This window comes from Xyrauchen texanus, chromosome 18, assembly GCF_025860055.1.
Source record: "Xyrauchen texanus isolate HMW12.3.18 chromosome 18, RBS_HiC_50CHRs, whole genome shotgun sequence".
Taxonomy (NCBI): Eukaryota; Metazoa; Chordata; class Actinopteri; order Cypriniformes; family Catostomidae; genus Xyrauchen; species Xyrauchen texanus.
In genome coordinates, this window is record NC_068293.1 from 29,820,978 (window position 1) to 29,837,288 (window position 16,311).

At 37.3% G+C, this 16,311-nt stretch overlaps 1 protein-coding gene across 5 annotated transcripts in view; it reads right to left on the reverse strand.

Moving 5' to 3' along the window:
• LOC127658980 (serine/threonine-protein phosphatase 6 regulatory ankyrin repeat subunit B-like) overlaps positions 1-14,683 on the reverse strand; it is a 37,672-nt gene extending 22,989 nt beyond the window's left edge. For 3 of the 5 annotated variants that reach the window (XM_052148572.1, XM_052148574.1, XM_052148570.1), the window contains exons 1-9: positions 14,324-14,683; positions 8,130-8,213; positions 5,032-5,131; positions 4,667-4,737; positions 4,078-4,278; positions 2,776-2,863; positions 1,524-1,666; positions 911-1,123; positions 20-98 (exon numbers count right to left, since the gene is read on the reverse strand). In XM_052148572.1, the coding sequence (XP_052004532.1) occupies positions 20-98; positions 911-1,123; positions 1,524-1,666; positions 2,776-2,863; positions 4,078-4,278; positions 4,667-4,737; positions 5,032-5,131; positions 8,130-8,213; positions 14,324-14,350 (1,006 nt within the window). In that variant the 5' untranslated portion in view covers positions 14,351-14,683. The remainder of the gene's footprint in view (positions 1-19; positions 99-910; positions 1,124-1,523; positions 1,667-2,775; positions 2,864-4,077; positions 4,279-4,666; positions 4,738-5,031; positions 5,132-8,129; positions 8,214-14,323) is intronic. The other 2 variants (XM_052148573.1, XM_052148571.1) reach the window with 1 other exon arrangement.
• Between the last annotated feature and the right edge of the window lie 1,628 nt (positions 14,684-16,311).

Genomic DNA, 16,311 nt, shown 5'->3' on the forward strand with positions numbered 1-16,311 from the left:
AAGTTAAAAATGGCTTTACCGTTCTGGATGAGTGTCTGGGAGCGTGTGAATCGACCGTGTACTGCTGTCAAATGAAGAGGACTTTTCCCATCACGACTCTGATGAGGTTAAAAAAAAAATTATTGCAAGTCTAAAATAAAAATAAAGCTGGGGAAAGTAATTTTTGCTTCAGGGATATTACATTGGACGTTCAGGATGCTTTGTTTATAGTAACATATATTAAAAGAATATTACGGGTTCAAGTTAAGCTCAATCGACAGCATTTGTGGCTTAATACTGATTACCACAAAAATCCTCAATTTTCGCTTCTGTTCCCAAGAAAATGGGGATGAGATAAATTATTTGTGTGATAATCAACATTATGTCACAAATGCAGTCAATTAAGTTTGTACTGAACCTGGAATATTCCTTTAAGTAAAAATACTAAATAATAAAAATCATGTGTGTTCACACAAGAACTTACATTGTTTTATCACTAAACAATACAAGTTCTCATGTGAGCCACTGTGAATGAGCTTCTGTCACAGCACTCATGAACATGGACTGGACTTCAAAATGTATTACTGAATAAAAATGTATTACTGTATTACTCGCAAAAACCTATCATATGCCTTCAGAAGACTCGGAATATAACGTGCAAGTTACATGGACTACTTTTTATGATACTTTTTTTGTGCTTTTCTGAGCTTTAAAGTGAGCCACTATCAACTGCAAAACCAGGATATTCATGAAATTTTCTCCTTTGTGTTCTGCATGAGACAGTAAGTAATTCATACAGGTTTGGAACAACATAAGGGTGAGTAAATTACGATGGAATTTTAATTTTTGGATGAACTATTCCTTTAAAAGTAATATATAACAGTACTATGCACACCGGATTTTGAATTTTTGCCTATATTATAAGCCGCACCTGCACGTTGACATCAGCTCCGCTGTTGACCAGGAACTCCAGACACATGGCACCATGGGTGGATGCAGCAGCAAAATGGAGTGGTGTGAAGCCCTTGTTATTTGGCTGGCTGACATTTGCTCCATATTCGATCAACTCGCTGACCACTGCATCCTGCCCATTAAAACACGCCACGTGCAGCGCCGTGTTCCCAAAGGCATTGGCCTCATCTATCTATAAGAAGAGAGAACACGCAATACACACATTGTGAGAACAAAGAATAAAGAGTGTGCATGCATTTAGATCCGGCCCAGATCTGTTCTGTAATGTTTCTCTGATGATGAATTCAATACTAATTTATTCAGTGGATATGCAGAGACTACTGTAAGTAAGGTATTCGTAACAAATAATATTACACATCAAATTCAAATGGATAACATACCAACCGAAGTCCTAATGTCTGCTCAATATTTGGTTTTCATTTTATAATTCCATTATAAAGGTTAAATGCATTACAAATGCTGTTTCATTTTATCTATAAATGGAGAGCCAAAGAGGGTTTAACAGTCCAGCCTTTCTTCCTTTTCAGATTTGGAAATATGAGTGCCCATGTACAGCATATCTATATGGTTACCTCGATGGACAGGCTGAGTAGGTGATTCACCACAGCAATCTGTCCGTTGGAAGCAGCGGCATGGAGAGGCGTGTATCCCCTCTTGTCCTTGCAGCTAAGCTCGGCCCCTTGACCCACCAACAAACACACCACATCTAAATGACCTGCAGAGGAACAGAGAAAAGTTTAAAGGAATAGTGTGGTGAGCAGGTTGGAGCCGAGCACCGTCTGGGCAGAACGAGGCCGGGAAGATAAGCGCCAAATGACTTTCACCTGCGTGCCACACCGGTCTCGTGTTCCAGCGAGAACACAAGACTGGTGTGGTAGTACTTAAGGAGAAGAGACAGCGGCAGACAAGAGAAAGAGACACGTGAAGCTGTCTGTTTGGGTCTGTGTGTCAGAAGTACGGTTGCTGAAAAGCAGCGCGTATATTGAATGTATGGCTGAAAATTCTTATTGTGGAATGCTGAATAGCCTTCGACAATAAATGTCTGTGTTTTTACAACCCGGTCTCAGCTTCCTCCTTATCGTCATAATTGTTACAAATAGTTTAGCCAAAAATCAGAAGTACAGTATGTCATAATTTTCTCACCCACATGTCATTGCAAACCCATTTGACTATCTTGGACCACAAAAGGACATGTTTTGAAGAATGTTCATGCTGCTCTTTTGCATACAGTTAAAGAATATAGTGACCAGGAACTAATTCAATACCAATTGAAGTATTCACTGAAATACACAAGAACCAGTGTAGTTTAAAGTAATATTCATCAAACATTGCATGCCATTTTGTAATGTTTTGCAAAGGCAGAACTGGGTTGTAGGAAGTCGGTTTCTCATACAACGCTAGCAAATGTCTTCAGAGGACTTGGAATATAGCACACAAGTCATATGGACTATTTTGTAGTTATATTTGGAATTTGACAGCTCTTGATCTTGGTATGATTTTGCTGTATGGAAATTAGTTGTGAAAAGACATCTCTTTTTGTGTTCCAAAGAAGAAAGTCGTATAGGCTTTGGAACAAGATATTTGTGACTTTTCCTTTAGAATTTCAGTCTGATTTTTCCTACCTTATCACATCATAAAAAAAATTTATGATGTGATAAGTGACGGAATTTACAGGTGTAAATTTTGTGTAGTGACGGAATTTACAGGTGTGAATTTATTACATTGCAATAAGCAAGATTAAAAATCTTCAAGCAGCCCACACGTTACACTTTGAATCAATAAAAGGACAAAGCATTCACAGAGTTTATAGGACTGTTTCCTCACCCTTATATGCAGCCCAGTGAAGTGCACGGCAATCTTTCTTATCGAAGGCATTAATGTTGGCACCCTTAGCCAGGAGAAGGCTAACCATCTGATGAGAATGAGAGTGAGTGAGTGAGAAAGAGAGAGAGAGAGAGAGAGAAACAAGAACAACAAAAAATAAGAGAGATGGGAGAATGATTCAGTCTCAGCAGGCATTAACCCATGAGTCAGTAATGCGTCAATAATAATAAGTCTCCAGAAGCTCTTATTGTGCGCTGTGTTTGTCGCAATTTATATAATGTCTTCTGAAATGTGTGCTATACAATTATGCTCGTCATTATATCAGTTCTCTAGATCTGCCACACTGATCATGTTAAAAAACTGAAGATAAAAGGCTAGTTCACCCAAAAATGAAGATTCTCTCATCGTTTACTCACCCACATGTCATCAAAGATGTATTTTACGTCCTTTCTTCTGCAGAACACAAATTAAGATTTTTAGGAGAATATCTCAGCTCTGTAGACTAGCTCTTTGTAATACAAGTGAATTGTGGCCAGAACTTTAAAAGATCCAAAAAGCAAATAAAGGCAGCATAAAACTAATCCATTGGTTAAGTCCATATCTCTGAAGCAATATAATAGGTGTGGGTGAGAATCAAATCAATATTTAAGTCCTTTTTTACTATAAATATCCACTTTCACATCCTTCTTTTGTTTTTGACGATTTGCATTCTTCATGCATACCGCCACCTACTGGGCAGGGAGGAGAATTTATAGTAAAAAATGGGCTTAACTATTGATCTGTTTCTCACACACACCTATCATATCACTTCAGAAGATGTAGATTTAACCACAGGAGTTGTATGGATTACATTAATATTGCCTTTATGTCCTTTATCGGGCTTCAAAGATCTAGCCACAATTCACTTGCATTGTATGGACGTACTGAGCTGAGATATTCTTCTAAAAATATATTTTTTGTGTTATGCAGAACAAATAAACTCATACACATTTAGGATGGTATGAGGGTGAATAAATTATGAGAATTTTCATTTTTGGGTGAACTATTCCTGTAATAAACCATAATCTAATAATGCATTTCTGTGAGATGCCCTACATAGACATAACGCAGTAACGTTAATCTGAAAATGGTAATGTACCAATTAGGCATATACATGAATCGGGCCTATTTGACAAATCATAGTCTAAACTTTCCACCATCAGGCCGATCTGATTTTGGTCATAACATTTTGACCAAATGTGTAGTTTTGTTTTAGCGCGGAAAAAAAGTGAATTAAAAAAAACAACTATTGACTTGCAGTACCTCTGTGTGCCCGTTGAGGGCGGCATGGTGCAAGGCGGTGCGTCCACCGCGGTCTGACACATTGACACTGCTCAGGAGTGGAATGATGACCTCAGCACAACGCAGGGCCTTGTTGGCCGCAGCAACATGCAGAGGAGTCTGCCAGTTCTTATTCCGTGCGTTTACATCGGCAGAATGCCGGATCAACACGCGAACGGCCTCCTGAAAATATGCAACAGAAAACAATTGAAGACAGCAGCAGTCACATGCTAAAATCCAAGAATTTAAAATATATACTCATTCAGGACTGAAAAGTATGGGAAGTCAGCTCAAGCTATCATAGCCATGAAGAATGACCAGTCCCTGCAACCCCAATTTCTAAACACTACATTTACAGTGGTTGAAAACAAAGTTGCTTGATGAACTGATGTTTCGCTTCATAGAAGTTATAATATAATGTGTTTTCAAAGCTGTTGCATAGGATTAGCTTTACATTGCCTTTATTACATCCTACTGGCTGACTTCATTACACAAAACCTGAGACAATCATAAGCAGGTTTAGAGTAGATATTTTCATGAAAACATGTGTGTGTATGCATTTTAGGCCCACCTCACTACGTGATGCCACTGCCCTGTGAAGTGGAGTCAACCACATGTTGTCTTTGGCATTGACCCGTGCCCCTGAGAATGAATTAGTAAAAGAGACATCAAACAAAAATAACCTGAACAGGAAAGTTTAAATAAACATCCACTTTAGTTTAAGAGAAAAGAGCGGTGTGGGCATTCAGCAAGCTATCTTTTGTGTTCCATGAAAGAAAAACAAAACATCTAGGTTTGGAATGACTTGAGGGTGAGTAAATGACTCACTTTTAAAAACTCAATTAAAAAGACTTTTTAATTTTTGCAGGACCTATCCTTTTAATGGGCTATAAAAAGGGAGGTGGGGAAGGAATGGAGAGAGGGAGAAAGTTCTACCTGAGACAATGAGGAGCTCTGTGATCTCAGCATCTCCGAGGAAGGCCGCTGCATGTAGGGGAGCACGCTTCTCTGCATCCTGAGAGAGAATGATAGACAGCTGGAGAATGAGACAGATTGACAAAGACAACAGCAGGTATGGGTACAGAGAGACAACAGCACAAGAAGCTCACATCTCAAAGTGAGCTATATGCATAAGTCTCAGATGGCTGGACCTTTCAACTTAGCCTAGACATATATAGTGTTGTTCAATGGCCAAAAAATATGCATATGCAGGGGACTATGCAAGGAGAACAATCATGGCAACCATGTTGTAGTGACATTCCAAACAGAAGTGATCCAAAATATTAATTAATTATTATCAAATTTGAGCAGCCGCCTTTGTGCAATGGTATAATCAACTTCTTGACTTAGAAAGATGATGAAACAAAATCAATATTTGGTCATTTTAGTCATGGACACTTCTGAATGGAAGTGGTTGATAGCCTGTTATTGCAAGTGATGCAGGATGCCATTAAGAGTGAACAAAGGAGCATTGATTGACTCATCGGGGTGATCTAATCTAATGTGCTTACACTTAAGGCCCCAGCACATTTACATTCACAAGTTCTTCTTCGTTCAGAGGTAAAAAGAAGTTTGAAACAGCTGAGCATCAATATACCGTTTGCGAACATTCAGACACCAGCCACACCACTGTGGGAGGCATATAGAAGAATATTTAAATATGAGGACCCTCTGTGTAAATGACTATATTTAAAACCTTAAGGAAATGTTCACCAAAAAATGAAAATTCTCTCATCATTTATTCACCCTAATCCCATCTCAGTGTATGACTTTCTTTCTTCTGCAGAACACAAACAAAGATTTTTGGAAGAATATTTTAGCTCTGTAGGTCCATACAATACAAGTGAATGGGTGCCAAAATTTCCAAAAGTCAGCATTAAAGTAATCCATAACACTATGTGTTTAAATCAATGTCTTCAGAAGTGATATTATAGGTGTGAGCGAGAAACAGATAAATTCTCCTCCTTGCTCAGTCAATCTCATCTTTTCACATTCACATTCTTCTTGTGTTTTTGGGGATTCACATTCATCATGCATGTCACACCCTACTGAGCAGAAAGAAAAATATCTAGAAAAAAAGACAAATATTTACTTGTTTCTCACCCACCGCTATTATATAACTTCTGAAGATATTGATTAAAACAGTCATATGGATTACTTTTGTGATGACTTCATGGTTTTTGGAGACAACATTTTGGCACCCATACACGTGCATGTGTTCTGCAGAAGAAAGAAAGTCATCCACATCTAGGATGGCATGAGGGTGAGTAAATGATGAGAGAATTTTCATTTTTGGGTGAACCATCCTTTTAACTAATGTGACAATAAAATGTGTTTTCAATGATTTCATGCCTCATTCTATGAGAAGAATACACATGAGATTAGTAAAGAAAGCTATTTTAGGGGGCCTGGGCAGCTCAAAAAACATTGACGATGACTACCACCTCTGGAGTCGCGAGTTCGAATCCAGGGCATGCTCAGTGACTCCAGCAGGGTCTCCTAAGCAACCAAATTGGTCCGGTTGCTAGGGAGGGTAGAGTCAGATGGGGTAACCTCCTCGTGGTCCATATAATGTGGTTCTCGCTCTCTGTGGGGCGCTTGGTGAGTTGTGCATGGATGCTGTGGAGAATAGAGTGAAGCCTCCATGCGTGCTACATCTCCACGGTAACGCACTCAACCAGTCACGTGATAAGATGTGCGGATTGACAGTCTCAGACACGGAGGCAACTGAGGACTTAGTGCGCATTGGGAATTGGGCATTCCAAATTTTGGAAAAAAGGGGAGAAAAAACAAACAAACCAGTTTTAACCATTCATTATGTGTGATTTGTTTTGTAATGCACAACACACTTTACGCTGCTATAATATAATAATCTCTGTTAATGTATTTATTCACTATACTGATACTACTACAAAAATGTGTGTATAAAAGAGTGTTAACGGGCAGAATGGGCACTTTAGAGTATTTTAGTCCTTTTGTAAACTAATTAAACAAAATAAATTGCATGACATGTTTTTGGAAAATGTCTCTATGTGAAAGATCTTAAAGATTAAGGTTAATTTGAACCAGCTCACTTATAACTCTCCACAGCTGTGTTCATGGTGACTGATTTTAACTGACTGAACAAGAATTAGATGTAGCATAAAAGTAGGTGGCGCTGCAGGTCACACGATGACGTGGACCAATGACAGTAAAAAGGTGTTAAGCAGCCAGTAAGAAGTGTTCCTAACAGTTAACCTCAGCGAGCTGTTAAAAACAGTGTTGGGTAATTTACTCTAAAAAAATTAATAATTCATTACTAACTACTAATTACATATTCTACAGTGTAATTAGATTACTGTATTAATTACTCTGTCTGAAAAGTAATTGCATTACTTATTTGTAATTACTTTCTAAATCCATTATCAACCTCGACCACATGAAAAATACAAGGATAGACATGAAATTGTTCTTTTAAGTACTTCAAATTAATCATATAAAATCTAATTTATTATCAATGAACTGGAGAAATAATTTAAGGGGGCAGCATTAAATTAAACAACATACATAACATTAGAGGTTAAATTTCTATTTTAAATTCACTATTGTTAATATATATATATATATATATATATATATATATAACAAATTGTTCTTTAGTCTATACAGTATTTAACACAATTATATCAGAAGAAATTTAATTACTTAAGAGTAATCCCTTACTTTACTTTTTCAATGAAAAAGTAATTTAATTACAGTAATTAATTACTTAGTAATGCATTACACCCGAAACAAACTCAAAAGCACCTTTTTTTTCTTCGAACAAAACATAAGAACAGCAAGCTAATACTTGCTGGAGCTATTAAGATGGACACAGACAGACAAGCAAAATAAATAAATATGAAAACAATTGTTTCTTTTTGGATATACAGGGACAAAAGTACTTAAAACTTTAAACTGGCTGTTCTCCATGGGATTCCTAAACTAGCATATTGTAAAAAACAAAGAGATGACATGTAGTCAAGAGAGAAAGTATAGAAGGAAGTGATTCATACCAGTGCATTGATGTCTTCCGATTTACATATGAGCACACGTATCTCATCAGGGTCTCCATTAAAGATGGCTTGGATAATGGGTGGCTGTGAAAAACAATAGATTATTTTAACATGATATTATGAAATAAAAGCATGAAATGGCATGAATTGTGTTTTTATTACTGGTGCTTGCTATATGAATCATCACACTATGATTATTGTGGGTACTTTTAAGGAAAAAAATTTAATTCCCGACATTCCGATTAATTTGAATGTGTTTTGGCACGATTTGTCATTTATTTTTTAATTGAGATTTTGCTAAAAAAAAAAAAAAAAAGATTGCAAAGGCTACGTATCTTATCCACCAAAGGCTGAATAAGGAAGAGAAAAATAATTCATAGAGATTATCTTAAGGCCGCACCCGATCTGATCAGCTGCACGTGTGTGGCGCGCTCCAAATGAACGAGACACGGTGACTGATATTAAAGACAGTGGTAATATTCCCAGTATGATTGTACACAGTGTAATTGTAGCTCAGCTTCGTCCATCATGCAGGTATACACCGGCTTAAGACCATAACTGGACTTGGCATGCACATGTTACCGGTCTTCTTTCTTTTTACTCATAAAAAGAGAGTTTGTTACGTGACAGTTATGGGTGCTTAATTTCAAATCATTAAAATCAGTGAGAGATATGGGAGAATCAAACATCCGCCGCTATTTTTCCCATAACGATTCTTATATATCGTTAATTATTGCTTTGTTCTGTGACGTGTTTCAAGTGTACTCCATCTATAGACAACATTTGGCAAGCAATCATTTTGATTAACTTTGCTAGTTGAATTGTAATGATAAATTATTTCATATTGCTGCGCTGCTCAGCTTGAAACACTAGAGGGCGCGTCTCTATCTGCAGGGGTTTATGAATATACACACATATTGTTTGATATACAATGAGCACTTTCTAGATAAACTTGATCATTTATAGATAATAATTTTTAGATCATTTTCTAAATAGACTTGGTTTAGATACAATTAATATCTACACTGGCTATCATTTCTGAACATCTGGGTTTTTAAGATTTTAATTTATTTTACATTTACACCCTGAATCATGTTGGAATAAATCTAAAAGTTGAAAAAAAAATCAAATTGTGAATAGTCCATAAATTTGATAAAAATCGAGACTGAATTTTTTTGTCATATCGCCCAGCCCTACTTTGGACAATAAGCAACCACACAGAACATCCGTGCAAACATCTAGCAACTGCATAGTACCCTGGCATTAAACCATGGCAGAGAGTTTTGAATGGTCAAGCACCACACATTTTGTTTTGTTGAAAATTTTAAATATCTAGATTACTCAAAAAAAGTCTCCAGTAATTTCTGGGTGCAAACTGATTCACAAGCTCTCGATTAAATTAGATTCCGATTAGATATCGGATAAGTTATCATGTACTTTTTGCTGACAAATTTTCTTCCAGCGTTTGTTATCGATATAGAGATTGAAACAGAAAAATCTATATTTTTACCCAGACCGAGCATAAACATGTTTTATCTCTTTGGAAAAACTTGAAACCATATCATTCAGTTCAAATGATCAGTTAAAAATTTTACTCTTTGAATCTGTATCTCAGTTTCTATTGCAAACACAGTTTAACAACCAGGCTAAGAAGCCACAGCGTTCATCATTTCCACAAAATGTCCTTATTACTTAGAGGCCAAACCTAGACCCAAGCAGCCACACGGAAGCTCTGCACCACTAATGCTGAATTTAAGTTATGTTTCCTCTATGTAATTTTCATCCTCTATTCTTTTTTATGAAAAAACTAAGACTGATCTAAAGTTTGCATATACAACAACTATAACCTATTTCCTTGAATGAATTGACAAATGAGTTCCATAGGCATTTCTATGGCAACACAATAGAAAAAAAAAAAAGCAATCAGACACATGCGTAGGATAAGAAGCACTGTAGCAAGGTGGAGATAAACTTGGCTTTATCTATACTTCCTCTCCCCCCTCTTTCTCTCTCTCCAATAACCCCCACATCACATTTCCTGTTTTTTTTTTTTTTTTTCACCTTCGCAGAATCGACAGAGCGGAAGCATGTAAAGCATTTTCACTTCCGCAATACAACACGCAGGCACTCTTACCAACAGCAAATTAACTTTCTAACCTACATGGTACTTATTTAACTCTTAGGCAAATAGTTCTAAACATAGGGTCCAACAGAGGAAATTATGCTCTCAAGATTCTTTGGCTTGCATCAGAAACTCTTTGAGTCTTTGTGAGACAGTTAAAGAATCTCCTTTGGCTTAAAGGTGCACTCATTAATTTATTCCTCATTGAAACAGTTTTACTCCAAAATAAATTATTACTAATTTTGAAAGATATGTGTTAAATCATGAGCATCCACATGAGATGAGATGAAGACTCTAGTTATTTCAGTAACTGGTTTAAATCTACATGGAGAGGGTCCCCTCATGGGGACTGTCATGTTAGGATCACATGGCCAACTGAATACTACTCACTTAATCCTAGTAACTACCCTGTTACTGCACAATTTTACTCATGCATTAAAATGATCATGACTGACAGTTAATAGTGCATTTCTACAATGGCGTAACTCAAAACAATTGCTTTTGAATTGCATCCATGCCCCAAGGTGGCAGAAATCCCAACGCGACAAAAACTAAAATTACTGAGTGCACCTTTGAGAGATTGAAAACATAATTTTTTTTTGTACTTATTAAACTCATCGGCTAGTAGTTCGATATGGAGATTTAACATTTGTTGTGTGTTGCGGAGGTCTGCTCTATTTTCAGACGTAGAAACAGGCCATCTCTCACCCACTCACTCCAAACTCATTTTATCATCCATTAAGAATGAGCTCTGCTATGACAATTTGCCACAAGCTGTCAGTCATTTCTGTTACTCACTTCATGCTACTCATTTCTCAAAAGCAACAAATACCTGAACGATTGAATGCAACCTTACAGATGAACAATTTAATAATTAACTAAAATGATATCACATCATATGAAAGAAAAATCACAAATGAGATCAGACGAAAAGATACATTTTCATTTGGGCAGCAATGAGACTTTTTCTCAGTCTCAAGATATTTAGATTAGCCAAAATCGAATCTAATGTAAGACAATTCAATATCAACTCAAACATTTCATCCTATTCTTCCAAGATCAAATTATCCGAGCTATGCCATCCACATTTAACCATATAGCTTTATACCAAGAGAATCATCTGAGACTGTTTGATCAAGGAAGTGATTCTTGAATGAGAACTCCATTAAGTCTTGTGAGCTTTGAAAGAGGAAACTCTGTGCAAGTAACATTTTACTTGCAGATATCATATCAATATCAATATAACATTAAGTCCCATACCAGTGAACCCCCAAATTTGACAGATTTGGACAAATATCCGTTTGCAGACACTTGTGAGATCATTGCATCCATAGGCGTCTTTACACAGCCGAGTTAAAGCTGCTCTGTGCCTCCTCAAAAAAAATATAAAACATACAACAGCTGGTGTAAGTGTAGCGTGACAACAGTGCTGTCTGTGTAATGGCACCGCATGGCTTGGGGATGAGGTTGCGGAGCGCTGGCAGGAGTGGTGATGTGGTTCATAACAAATTAGGACATTCCCCGAGCTTCCAGCACTGCTCCATGCCAAAGCCTAACACTCAAACACTGGGGCCATTGTTGATATGCACAAGGCAACACAGCCTTCCCTCACTCTCTGTCCCATTGTCAGCCTCAAAAGGCCAATAGGAGTAAAGCCAAAATCTTTGTCACCCAATGAGGTTGAAGCATCTCTACTTTTGACAACAGGAGCACTGCAGACTTCTTGTGTCTTCTTCAAAACAAAGCCGTCTGACTCCTCAAGATTCATGGGGCTAAATGAGGTACTGCTGATGCCTCACAATAAATGAATTGTGAAATGGAAATCTGGTTCCTTGTGACTGTATTTTCACTGATGTCGGAGAGGTTTTCATTTGGCAAAGAATAAACTGCCCGATGTGGGTGTTATGTTGAGTTTGATAAAGTTTTGCGTCATTGTTCAAAGTTAAAAAGAAAAATGAAGGTATACTGTACATATGTCATGAAGTCCAAAACTAAAGACTTATAGAGTGATGTATAAATCGTGAACACACTTGTGTCACGTAACCCTCTGATCCTACAAAAAAATAAATAAAGCATGAGGGAGAATGTTGAGATTTAACAACTTCCTGTTCCTTTCCTCCTCAGAGCATTGTGGATATCAAACTGTACACAAGACCGAAATTAACATAAACATTCATGACACTCAGGACACTATAAACCCTTTAAAAGAATGTTCCAGGTTCCGTTGATTACCGCAAAAAATAATCTGGGATCGTCCCTCAGTTTGTAAAAACGAACACAAATAGTGTTTAGAGTAATGCACTTATAATGGAAACCCATAGGCCAGACATTACAATGGAATAAACATTCAAATACACATAAGAATTACCATTATGTGTGTTAATATAAGACTAGTGTGATAAAATCGCTTACCAACCTGGTCTGTACAAAGTTATATTCAATAATTAAACTCTTGTCTTGACTAATGTAAATCCAATAAACCTGTAACTTTCACACCTTTCATGCATAGTGAGTTGATATAGACAATTGCACTAACATAGTATGTTATGTTGGTAACACATAACCAGAAGTTGTTCATCCACCTAAGAGTTCAGACAATTTACAACCCAACTAAAACACATAAGTGCTTAAAAAAATGACAAGTAGAATGTTTTGACTTTTAAACCCCCATGGTTTCCCCGTAAAAAATTGTTCTATTGTACAATAATTGTGGTAAATGGCAATTTTTTTTTTCACTTTTACAAGTCAACATTATGTTCTGTGTTAATGGACACATGAAACAGGTGCTTGTCGATAGAGCTTAACTCATAACATCATTTAGCATTCAAGCGAAGATCATGAAACAGTCTACAATGGATTATATAAAACTAAGATCAAGTCTCTAATAACTAGCTAGCCTATAGTTTCACAGCTGAAAAACTTCTCAATTTGGCATGATGTCCATGAGTCATCTGACAGATATGAAGTTACTTGTTGCAAGGACAAATTCCTCAGACATTTGCAATGGCATCTAGTTATGCGGGCATCGCTTGATTGTTATGGGAGATATGTCTACACAAAAGCTAAACATTCTCACTCACACATGTTGCCAACAAATTCAAGGAGGTGACTATTCTCAAAAAGTAAGCCTAACATTTCAATCCTTGTTTGTGCAATAAAGGCCATATCAATATACCAGTTGCATGCAATATACAGTGCCACTGCCACCAATATAATACCAGATGGCATGTCATTCTGTAATCAAATGCTCAATAGAAAACAAAGTTGCAAACACAAGTTTGTTGGAACCTAAATTAATGGTACTGTGGCAGCAAAATATTGAAATAAGGGAACAATAGTGATGTCTGTGACAGAAGGAACAACTTTAACTGGGTGGAGCTCAACCACATGTCAGTAGGCAACTAATACTATTTAGATAGGACAGAGAACAGAATTGGGTGGATGATATTATGAATATGGACAGCAGTTCAGTTTTGGATTTGCATCTAGGTTTTTTGTTGTTGTTGTTTTCTCAAAACTTAGATCAGATTGCAGATTAGACTTAGAAGCCATCACCACACAGCACAGCAGCAGATAGCAGGAAGTTAGTCCTGTCTAGATGCAGCAGATTGTTCATGCATAAATTGAGCAATACATATGTAAAACAATTCCTTTGTTTCTTTACTCATAACACCATAGTTCAAATTTAACCACTGAGGTGTGTAAAACATTACAAGTGGAGCATCTCCTAAATATTTCCAAAACAGCATTACGTTCAAAGCTAGAAATGGCTCTTATAAGTTAGTACTGTTTATAGCTTTCAGGAAGAACAGCATTCTTCAGACAGTGCATATGATCCTGTATGTGCTGTCATGCATTTGTAACATACATGCATATACAATACACTACACTTTTTGCCACAAGCATATATAAGAGGGGTATCATCACATTTTCCATTTGGTGCATGCAATGAAAAAGCAATTTGATGTGGTGGGGAAATCCGCACGCCAAACTCCATCTGAACTGTTCCTGTATCTGGCTTTACGGAAGAATTCAAAAATGCACAGTACGTCTAAAAAAAATAAATACATACCTGGTCGACTAGTTTAAGAACAGCCATATCATATGAAACTGCACATCCAAACTCCTGAAAAGACCTGGAGGTGAAGATTAGTAAACCCCAGAACCCAGGCCCGGGGTGATGCGACGGCTGTGGCCGGCTCTGCAAGCGCTATCTTCGGTCAGCGTGAGCAGCTGTAGCCGCTGCCTGTCTACCACCACCGCTCCGGCGCTGTGGGAAAGAGGAAAGGGGGAGGGAGGAAAGGATGCGAGGGCAGCTGTAAACAATCCGCATTTACAGCAATGGCATCCACGGCGTCCCAGTATTATATCCCACTTGCTTATGTTTTGCGTTATATATTCATTCGTTATAGAAAATACAGGAAGTCAACGTTTTTTTATCCTCCCCCTCGCTGATTTATGAAACATACTATGGCGAAGGCACAGCTAATGAATATTCATTACATTCTCGACGTCACAACTGACTATATTTACTGTATAGTGGTCGTTGGAGGACGTTTTAATTGTACTAACTTTATTGCAGGAGCCCCAGTTTGTGACGACATGAAAACATGTTTTCTTTGCAAAAAGTTGTCTTTTCAATGGCTCTGGTGTTAATAAACGGGCGAATTAGAAGCTGGATTCAACCTCGTCTGATAGGCGGAGAGGCAGACGCTAGCAGAGTGGGAGCCAATTAACGAATCCTACGAGTTGTGACCTAGTTAATTTTCATGAGATTTTCCTTCGCCATAGTGGAATTTGTTATTTCTCCCCCTCAGTTTCAGATGACATAGCGGATTGTCAGACCTTCCATCATCACAGCACTGATGCCCTTATTGGTGATGTTCCACTGCACCAACGAGTCATTCTTTTGAATCAGTTCTTTTTAATTGCATTGGTGTTTTCACATTTTGTCTTTTCCCCCACACGTTTATCCATGGCTAACTAATATAAAACATAAGCCACTAGAAAGTAATACTCTTTTAAATGCTTCCTACTTCTAGCTGTTTTGCCATAAACAGGAAGCAGTGAGACTTTTCAGCCACAAGTGGCAAGCTGTAGAAATTTATTTAAAGAACAATGCAAAGCTTATTAAAATCGTATATTTCCTGTGGAAATTTCTTAATATAATTTTTTTAATAAAATCAAGCATACATGTAAACAGAATTATGTCAAATAATTTGTTTTAAAATGAATAATGGAGAGGTATATTATGTTTTAAGAGGCCAAACTGTTAATTATTCAGTTATCTTGAAATATCACATTATGTATGCTTATGTTAAGAATGTTTATCAGAATGCATTTCAATTTATGTTTAACCGCTTGCTAGAGCAATGCATTTATGAAACAACTGGCTTTTGGAAGAAAAATTAGGTCTGATGACACTAAGATCTGGGATGCAAAGGAAAAGTGTTATACTGTATGTAGTTTGAGACAAACAATGCCCAACACCCAATGCTGAGTTTTGGTGAATATTTTTGTAAATGAGAAGAAAAAAAAAGGTCTTGAATAATAGAAAGGAAGGCTCCCATGTTCACATTGCCCAGAAGCAAATATCAGTGTTTGTTTGTGCTTTGAGGGATGAAATCAACTAACGGACTGTATATGTATCTGAATGATACAGAAAATCTATTTAAATAGAGTTTGGACTTGAGGGTCAAAAGGAAACCTCCGTATGTAGCTGATGCATATGTACGGTTTACACAGGAGGATGTTCTGAAAATGTAGTCCTTGACATTTTTCCACAGACTTGCAAAGTCTGTTCCACTGCATTCCAGAACTTTGTTAGGAATTAGTCTGGTATGAATATGTAGTCTTTCAGGCAAGAGTTTAGCTCTTGATTCAAATAGTTTGTCTTACATAACATAACCAAGCACCAGTGATCAAATAATGGTTACACCCTGCTGAAACCAGCCTAAGACAGTTGGCTGGTTTCCAACCTGGCAATGCTGGTGCTCAGCTTCTTCTGCTCAGAAACCAGCTGGTCTCTCTGCCTGACCTTCCCAACTCATCGGTGTGGGA